Raw genomic sequence first — 9117 nt, forward strand, 5'->3', positions numbered from 1 at the left:
CCCCCTGGGGCCCTCCCCCCGGCGGGGGGCCGAGTTTCCCGGGGCCCGGGCAAGGCAACCCGGGCGAAGCCCCTGGGGAGGGAGAAGGCCCCCCCCGGCCCCCGCGCGCCTCGGCAACCGCTCGGGCACAAATCCGGGGGGCCCTGCAGCCCGGGCCCCCGCGAAGCGGGACGTGCTCCGGTGCAGCGCGGCCCCCCAGCCAAATGGCCGCGCGGGGTGCGCCCCGCCCCGGCTTCCCCGCCCCCCCCGCCCCCCCGCCCCCGCCCAGGCGCCGCAAAAGCGGCTCCTCCATCCCCCGCGGCGGGCACCTCCGTGATGCGATCGCCGGCCTGATCCCCGCCCGGAGCTCGGCGGCGGGGAGAGGCGCGCAGAGCGGCGAGGCTCCGGGACCTGCCGCCTCCGGGAAAGTCAGGCAAAAAGGGAAAGTTTCCGCCGGGAGAAGCTGGAGCCGAACTGCAGGGTCGAGGCGCTGAGCCACGTCCGCTTGGACACGTCCCCACCAATATTTGTTGAATGAATGGATAGTTCTCTTCTTGTAAGATCTGTTTAGTTGGTTTCTAGAGAGGACGAGAGAGAAAGAGAGAGAGAGAGAGAGAGAGAGAGAGAGACCGATGGGACAGGGTCATCACCTGCCTCCTGCACGCCCCACCCTGGGGATGGAGCCTGCAACCTGGGCCTGTGCCCTGACCGGGAATCGAACCGGCGACCTCTTAGTTCCTGAATTGATCGGTTATGTAATGATTGTGCTCTTTAATACTGTTACCTACCTGAGCGATGGTAGGAAGGGTCACGGGGCATATTTCCTGCAGACCTCGCATCTCCAGGGGAGAACAGTAGCCGTCATTTCAAAAGTTCATTTTAACTTTCTTTTTTGGGGGAGAGGTGGGACATAATGGCGAGGTTGGGGGGAGCAGAAAATACTGAGCGATTAGGGTTGCTGGATATGCTAAGCTGCAAAATTCTGTGTGTTTACCATATAAATAAAACGGGGTTTGTGTCTTAAAGGGCTGCAGATAGGATAGGTCCCAGAAGGTCGGGCTCATCCATATTAAACACGCCGCTATTGTTGGCGCCTGAGAAAAGGATGCCGTAAATCACCACTTTCCCAGGCAGCCCCTCAACACAAGCTCTGGCCCTGCGTTCGCGGTTAAGGTTTGCAGCGGTTCCCTGTGACGGAGTTTGTGAGCGTCCTGGCTTCAGTATCCACGTCCAATTTTCCCTCATTGCAAATCTTGCCTGTATTTTAATTGCTTAGGAAATTCAGTTACCTGTAACTGAATTTTTAAACATCCCTCATTGGTATTTTTAAAAACTCTAAACCAGTGATGGCGAACCTTTTGAGCTCGGCGTGCCAGCATTCTGAAAAACCCTAACTTCACTCTGGTGCCGTGTCACATATAGAAATTTTTTGATCTTTGCAACCATAGTAAAACAAAGGCTTATATTTTTGATATTTATTTTATGTATTTCAATGCCATTTAACAAAGAAAAATCAACCCCCAAAAAATGAGTTCGCGTGTCACCTCTGACACGCGTGTCATAGGTTCGCCATCGCTGCTCTAAACAGTAAGTTAACGCAAGATTAAAGTCACGTTATGCAAGAATGGTCCAAGTAGGGACGTTAGCATGTCATTGATAACCACTCTGAAAGGACGGAATAACTATCCAACATGCGAGTATTTTTTTTTTTTTAAGTAAGCCCACAGGAGCCGTTTCAGTGCAGCAAGCCAATGTTTCTTTTCAGATTGTGCACCAACCTTTTAAACCTCACCCCCCCCCCCTTAACCATTTTTATCAAAAGAAAAAGTTGGCCCTGCAAGTCTTTGAGGTTAAAGCATAAGTAGCAATAATGAACGACTAGCCTTTATGTAACTGTTTTCTTTAAAATACAGAACAGTAACTGTTTTCTTTAAAATACAGAACGTAAGGGTGGGTGGCCACCGGCCTCAGGCGGCCCTTCTGGGGAGAGCTTTTGGAGAAATCCACTTTACGGCCTTGCAGGGGAGGCCCCGCCTCCAAGCAATCCCGGATGGGGGGGGGCGGTGAGGGGTCGCCTGACAGGCCTTTGTGTCCCCTTTTCAAGGCTGCCCTCTCTTCTCTTCTCAGATCCCGGCTCCTCGCTCAGCACAATCTGCGTGAGGCCGGTAGCATCGCCTGTTGCTCTGAGCAAGGACCCTATGAATCCCGACATTTGCTCTGTCTTTAACAGGACATCTTTGATGGCGAGCTATGTGTTTCCTTCCTGTTTTCTTCTGTGATACACTCTACAAGTTCCAGAGACAAAAGAAGAGAAGGAGAAAGGCAGGCAAGGAGGGAGGAAGGCCGAGAGGGGAGGAAAGAGGGCAGCTTGCTGATTTTTTTCCGCGTCCTTTGAAGGCGAGACAATGGGTGACAGTTTGTCACCAGCGTACAGGTCACAGTTCACAACGCTCTATTGCGTTCAGCAAAGACACCGCCAACAGCATGCTGACACGTCTTCCCTGACAGACATGAGTTTGTCCGTGCATATTACAGACGATGCTCTTAATATTGATCTGCATCATCCAGCTCCCTGCAACCCTGTGTATATGTTTTCAAGTATGCTTCCCATTGAATTCTAATCAATGTTATGCCTGGCCCATGGCTCATTGCATTGAGAATTGTCCCATGGCCACAGGGGTCAATAGTTCGATTCCCAGTCAAGGTTGCGGGCTTGATCCCAAGTAGAGGGCATGCAGGAGGCAGCCGATCTCTCTCTCTCTCTCTCTCTCTCTCTCTCTCATTGGTGTTTCTCTCTCTCCCTCCCCTCTTCCTCTCTCTCTAAAAAAAAAATCAATAAAAACATAGTTTAAAAAATCAACGTGTTGCATGTTTATTTAATATGTAATGCTGCCGTTTCTCTGATGCGTTTCTTAAAGCATCAAGACAAAGATGCAGGCTCCCAATGAAATCTTTTCACTCCATTCTTACGGGGGAAAAAAAAGTGAGTTGCTACAAGTGGGTCAGGAACAACCGAAGCCCTCACGGCAGGGACGCCTGCAGACGAGAAGGCCCTTCTGAGGTTTGTGAATGTCCGTGGGAGGCAGCTCTGAGCACCAACGTCAATAAAAAACAAGGGCTGGAGCTCGGGAGTGGGCGGGGGGACAAAGCGGGCAGTCAGCATCTGGGCCTGGGCAGAGCGGAGTTCCAGCCGCGAGTAGGAGGCTGGAGGGTCAGAAATGCACCCAGATGCCAACTGAGTCAGGTCTCTATGAAGCAGGGGGGGCAGGAGGGGCTGCCCGGAAAAGGGCGCAGATAGGAATAGAGCACCCGGCCAGGCCTGGCTCCGTGGTCAACCTGTGAACCCGGAGGTCACGGTTCTGGTTCGATTCCTGGGCAGGATACATGCCCGGGTTTCTGGCTCGATCCCCAGTAGGGGGTGTGCAGGAGGCAGCCGATCGATGTTTCGCTATCATCCATGTTTCTTTTCTTTTTTTAATATATTTGTATTGATTTCAGAGAGGAAGGAAGAGGGAGAGAGAGAGATAGAAACATCCATGATGAGAGAGAATCATGGATCGGCTGCCTCCTGCACGCCCCACTGGGGATCGAGCCCGCAACCTGGGCGTGTGCCCTTGACCAGAATCGAACCTGGGACCTTTCAGTTCCCAGGCTGATGCTCTATCCACTGAGCTAAACTGGCTAGGGCTATCATCCATGTTTCTCTCTCTCCCTCCCCCTTCCTCTCTCTCTAAAGAAAAAAACAAATCAATAAAAACGTATTTTAAACAATATGAGCTAGGTGATGAGCTTATCCTGAGGGGGAGAGTGGAGTGTGGGCAGGGTCTCTACTGTCCCCAATGCCTTGAGTCCCAAAGACCTCGACACCAAGATGGCATGCCTTCGAGTCCTGAAAGTGTTTGTTTATTCAAACGAGGTGGAAACTTGCCCAGTTCCTGACACTGCTTCCTGATGTGATCTGCAAGTTCTCCCAGACTCCCAAGCACAAGGCCAAGGTTCTCCAACCGTGCCCTCACCCCAGGTCAGGAGCCTCATCCAGATACGCCCATGTTTCCCGCCTCCTCTCAGGGGCCCATAACCCTCCCCCTGGGACAACTGTGTGCCCACCCTGAGAACTTGCCTGCCTTCTGCACGCTGAGAAGCCTGCTGGTCTGGCCGGTTCTTCCTGGGCGGCAAGGCCAGGGAATCGGGACTTTTCAAAAGCTTCAAAGAGCCTAGGGCACCGTGATGGAGCTGCAGATGTCCGTTTCTCCTGGCTTCTTTCCGGACGCACCCTAGAGGAGAAGAGGGAACACGGGAACGTTACGGTGACAACACCGTCCGAAGAGAAGCAGATATTGATGTGTTAGTGAGCGTGTGTTTGTGCACGTTTTCTCACGACTCTTTTTTGCTGACGTTTCTTTCTCTTTTTTAAGATGTATTTTTATTGATTTCAGAGAGGAAGGGAGAGGGAGAGAGAGATAGAAACATCCATGATGAGGGAGAATCATGGATCGGCTGCCTCCTGCACGCCCCACACTGGGGATCGAGCCCACAACCCGGGCATGTGCTCTGACCAGGAATCGAACTGTGACCTCCTGGTTCCTAGCTCGACGCTCAACCACTGAGCCACACTGACCGGGCTCACTGACGTTTCTGACGTGGACATCAAACAACGCTACGTAGCCTTTCGGTACCCCCTGGAGTGGATGGAGGACAAAGCTGTGCAGGTCCCAGGATTTCTGGAACCAGGAAACAGCACCACCGCCCAGCAGAGGGGGGGGCGCCCATGGCAGGAACACGGGGGCGTCAGAACAAGTGCAACGCATGTGGCGCTTCTGGCAGCCACCGGAGGAGATGTTTCTGTCTCAGGAAGCTCCCCTCAGGCCTAGCTCGGTGGCTCAGTGGTGGGCGTCGACCTAGGAACCAGGAGGTCAGGGTTTGATTCCCGGTCAAGGGCTCAGGCCCGGGTTGCGGGCTCCATCCCCAGTGTGGGGCGTGCAGGAGGCAGCCAATCCATGATCCTCTCTCATCATGGATGTTTCTCTCTCTCTCCCTCTCCTTTCCTGTCTGAAATCAATTTTTTAAAAGTTTATCTATTTTTGAAGTCCCTCTCAGGGAATGTGTTTGGAATGCTGTGGGCTCCCCCTTGTGGCCAAGCTAGAGAACACGCAAATGACTCAAATCAGAAGCGAAGGAGGGGGGAGCCCCAGCTGGTTTGGTTCAGTAGGTAAAGCACCTGCCTGCAGACTGAAGGGTCCCAGGTTCGATTCCGGTCAAAGACATGTACCTGGGTTGTGGGCACATACCCCAGTAGGGGGTGTGCAGGAGGCAGCTCATCGATGTTTCTCTCTCGTCGATGTTTCTAATTCTCTATCCCTCTCTGTAAAAAAAATCAATAAAATATATATTTTTTAAAAAAGAATATTTGGTAACATGTGAAAATTACATGAAATTCAAGTCCCAACGTTCATGAATAAAGCTTTATGAGCAAATCACACGGACCCCGTTATAACGGCCCCTTTGCAGGCCGCTTAGCTCTGGGCCGCTACGGTCGAGACGGAAGGCTGCAGTGACAGGTGCATGGCCAGACTGGGCGCTCCTCACACTGCTCTCGGCTCCCAGGAGAGCCGCGGCCAGGAAAAGTCGGAAAAGTAAACAGGAAAACCTCGACACAGCCGCTCTCCTGCTTAAAAAGAAAACTTGGAGTCAGGGCTGCGACCAAAGTCAGTCGCCAAGTGGCTCCTTTGTTCGCCAGGGGAGGAAAGCCGTTCGCAGATGCTGATTTGCCTAAACCATGTTTGACCGCAGCAGCCAAAGAAATGTGGTCAGAGAACATAAACTTGTTGGAGATGATTAGCTTTTTGCTTGATAAGGTGAGAACTTTGGGAACAACAATAGTCGATTAAAAACAAAAAACACAAACATGCATGATTGTCCAGCAGAGGGCAGCATTACCCCACGGAACAAAACCACCTACAGGAACCCCATTCCGAGGGCAAATGTGTTCATTTGCCAAGATTTAATAAGCGACGTATTCGTTTGTTTAATCTTCATGAAAACACGGGAAGGTGGGTACTTTTTTATAATCCCGCTTTTACAAACAAGAACGCTGAGGTGTGGAACAGTTAGGTGACATTGATAAGGTCTCACAGCTGGTAAGGCTAGGCCATTTGTCTCCCTCCGGGCCTGTATTTTGATGAAAGTAAATGACGATAAAGTGCTTTCTCAGTGCCAGGCGTGGTCTAAGCACTACGCATGTTTTAATCCCTTTAATCTTTTTTAAAAAAATATATTTTATTGATTTTTTACAGAGAGGAAGGGAGAGGGATAGAGAGTTAGAAACATTGATGAGAGAGAAACATCGATCAGCTGCCTCCTGCACATCTCCTACTGGGGATGTGCCTGCAACCAAGGTACATGCCCTTGACCGGAATTGAACCTGGGACCCTTCAGTCCACAGGCCGATGCTCTATCCACTGAGCCCAACCGGTTAGGGCAAATCCCTTTAATTTTACAACAACCTCAGGACTTCGGGGCTGTTACTACCTTCCCATTTCACAGACGAGGAAACTAAACAACAACAACGAAAAACTGGAGAGAACATGAGCTCTTACCTCCTCAGGTCTGTCCTTTAGGGTGGGTCTTGGGGAAACGCTGATACAACAACTGACTCACAAGGCAAAAAGAATCGCCACTTCCAGTCCAGGTCTACATTCTTCCGGAATATTCTAAGGTGACGTATCAGGACGCAATTCCTCTTCCTCATCTCCAGCGTAGGGGGCTTCTAGTCTTTTTCTGAAGACACTCCTGGTCGGGCTACACGTTGGTACAACCCCTTTTGAGAAACCATTGGGAGGAATCTTTGAAAGTAGAACACACAGATCCCCTCAGACCCCGTCTTTCTGTCCCTCCTACCAGTCTCTGTGTGGCTTCCTCTTTAGATCCTTCGTTGTTGATAGGACTTCTGGTCACCTGGTGTTCAGGTGATGGCCGTTCTAGAATTTCGTTGTAATCTTGGTGAGATTGCGGGAGGAGGTGAGCACAGAGTTCACCCGCTCCACCATCTTGACCAGAAGTCAAGCATTTTGCTCCTAGAATTGTTCCTTTTTTTAATCCCTGGTCTTTCCTCTCGTTCTCAAACCTACTTGGTCTCATCTTCATTTCGCCACGCTGGCTTTCTGTTGATCTGTGTTTCATTCCTGTTTCTAGGATACATTTTTTTTTTCACCCTTGGATGTGGATCTCAGCTTAGTTTTGGGTTTGCGACTGGTTACTACAGTAATGAGAAATCGGTATTAAAAGCATAGGATTCGCCCTAACCGGTTTGGCTCAGTGGATAGAGCGTCGGCCTGTGGACTGAAAGGTCCCAGGTTCGATACCGGCCAAGGGCATGTACCTTGGTTGCGGGCACATCCCCAGTAGGAGGTGTGCAAGAGGCAGCTGATCGATGTTCCTCTCTCATTGATGTTTCTAGCTCTCTATCCCTCTCTCTTCCTCTTTGTAAAAAATCAATAAAATATATTTTTTAAAAAATAAAAGTAAATAAAATAAAATAAAAGCATAGGATTCTGGGAGCCCCTTTCCGTGGGGGGCACTGACATTAGAACTCCTGGTGAGAATCTGAGGAAGCGAGGGGAAGAGATGACACCCTTAGTTGCCCCGCCCTCTATAGGAAGCACTTGTCCATCACGGGTTTCAGGTGGGCGGGCTGAGCGGAGAGTTTTGAACCAGGAAGAGCCAGGAATGTGCTTCTAGACTCCAGGAGGCGATGTGAGGGCGATCGAGGACAGGTGGAGCCCACCCTTAGGGTCCTGGCACTTGGGGGGATGAGCAGCTACCGATTGCTTGCCTGCCACCCAACGAATCAACCCCGAACACAGTGGCTTCACACAACACCTGTGACCTCCCAGGTGACACGGGCAGGAAGGAGGAAGCAGGTGAGCGGGGCGGTTCCGGTAGGAGATTGTCATCACGTGTTGGCCGGGCTGCCGTCTTCTGAAGGCTGGCCACCGGCCTGGCTCACTCGTGCCAACACGGGGCCTCAGCTGTTTGCCACGTGGGTCTCTGCAATGGTGTGTGTCATTGTTCTCATGGAAACTGGCTTTGTCAGAGAGCTGGGAGGCACGCGCCATTATTTCTGCACTATCTTATGGGCGATATGAGTCAGGTCTACTCAGGGTGGGAGGGGCCCGCACAGGGTGTGCCGACCAGGAGGCGAGATCACGGGGATCGCTGGGGCCAGCTACCAGGACAGGTGATGCAGAAGGAGCTGCGATGCATTAAAGGTGGGAACTGCCTTACCACCTGGGCGAAGGACAAGGGTTGGGACAAGTCTTAGACAACGGGGGGCGCAGAGCCTTAGGGAACTTTGGGAGAGCAGGGAGGGGAAGAAAAGCAAAGTAGTGACACAGAGGCTGACAGTTCAGATTAGAATGTTTGGGACAGGACGGAAAACTGCCTTTCTGCCCGGCCGGCGTGGCTCAGTGGTTGAGCATTGACCTAGGAACCAGGAGGTCACGGTTCAATTCCCGGTCGGGGCACAGGCCCGGGTTGCGGGCTCCATCCCCAGTAGGGAGCGTGCAGGAGGCAGCTGATCCCTGATTCTCTCTCATCATGGATATTTCTCTCTCTCTCTCCCTCTCCCTTCCTCTCTGAAATCGATAAAAAAAATATTTTAAGATAATAATAACATAGCTAACTGAACTCCTTCCCTTCCAACATCAAACTCTTGTCACCATTCCAACGTGCAGGAGTAACGCTCATCTTCTCGTGCGTTGTTCTAGGACGGACAAGACAGAGAAAACGTTTGCGTCACTGAAGCTTCTGCTACTCCTGCCCCACAGGCTCTGCTCAGAGGCGGACTTGGGCAGGTCTGTCAGGCACATGAAGGTGCCCGTCGTAGGAGTTGTGGGTGCTCCCTTGCCCTCGCCGGGAAAGATCTAGAAAAGAGATACGGCCGCAGTTTGGGGAAGGGGGTGGGACAGTCCTTTTCATGTCAGGATTTCTGGCCGCAGCGCTGACCGGTGTTGGGAAAGGATGACGTGATCAGTACTTATCTTCAGGGCGGCTGAGAAGATGAGAGGAGGTCACGGTTTTTGCAGCGGCTCAGAGGGGCTTCTGGAGGAGTTCTTATCCTCGGGGAGGATTCAAGCAGCT

General features: G+C 51.7%; 1 protein-coding gene and 1 long non-coding RNA gene across 2 annotated transcripts in view; one reads left to right on the forward strand and one right to left on the reverse strand.

Annotated features, from left to right (window-relative positions):
* FMN2 (formin 2) overlaps positions 1-4787 on the reverse strand; it is a 132437-nt gene extending 127650 nt beyond the window's left edge. The window contains exons 1-2 of the mRNA XM_023745894.1: positions 4598-4787; positions 4100-4253 (exon numbers count right to left, since the gene is read on the reverse strand). Of these exons, the coding sequence (XP_023601662.1) occupies positions 4100-4253; positions 4598-4787 (344 nt within the window). The remainder of the gene's footprint in view (positions 1-4099; positions 4254-4597) is intronic.
* A 3337-nt stretch (positions 4788-8124) lies between these two features.
* Positions 8125-9117, forward strand: part of LOC106694737 — a 1967-nt gene continuing 974 nt past the window's right edge. The window contains exons 1-2 of the long non-coding RNA XR_001345787.2: positions 8125-8246; positions 8745-8831. This is a non-coding gene — a long non-coding RNA (uncharacterized LOC106694737). The remainder of the gene's footprint in view (positions 8247-8744; positions 8832-9117) is intronic.

Source organism: Myotis lucifugus, unplaced genomic scaffold (assembly GCF_000147115.1).
Source record: "Myotis lucifugus unplaced genomic scaffold, Myoluc2.0 scaffold_601, whole genome shotgun sequence".
Lineage (NCBI taxonomy): Eukaryota > Metazoa > Chordata > Mammalia > Chiroptera > Vespertilionidae > Myotis > Myotis lucifugus.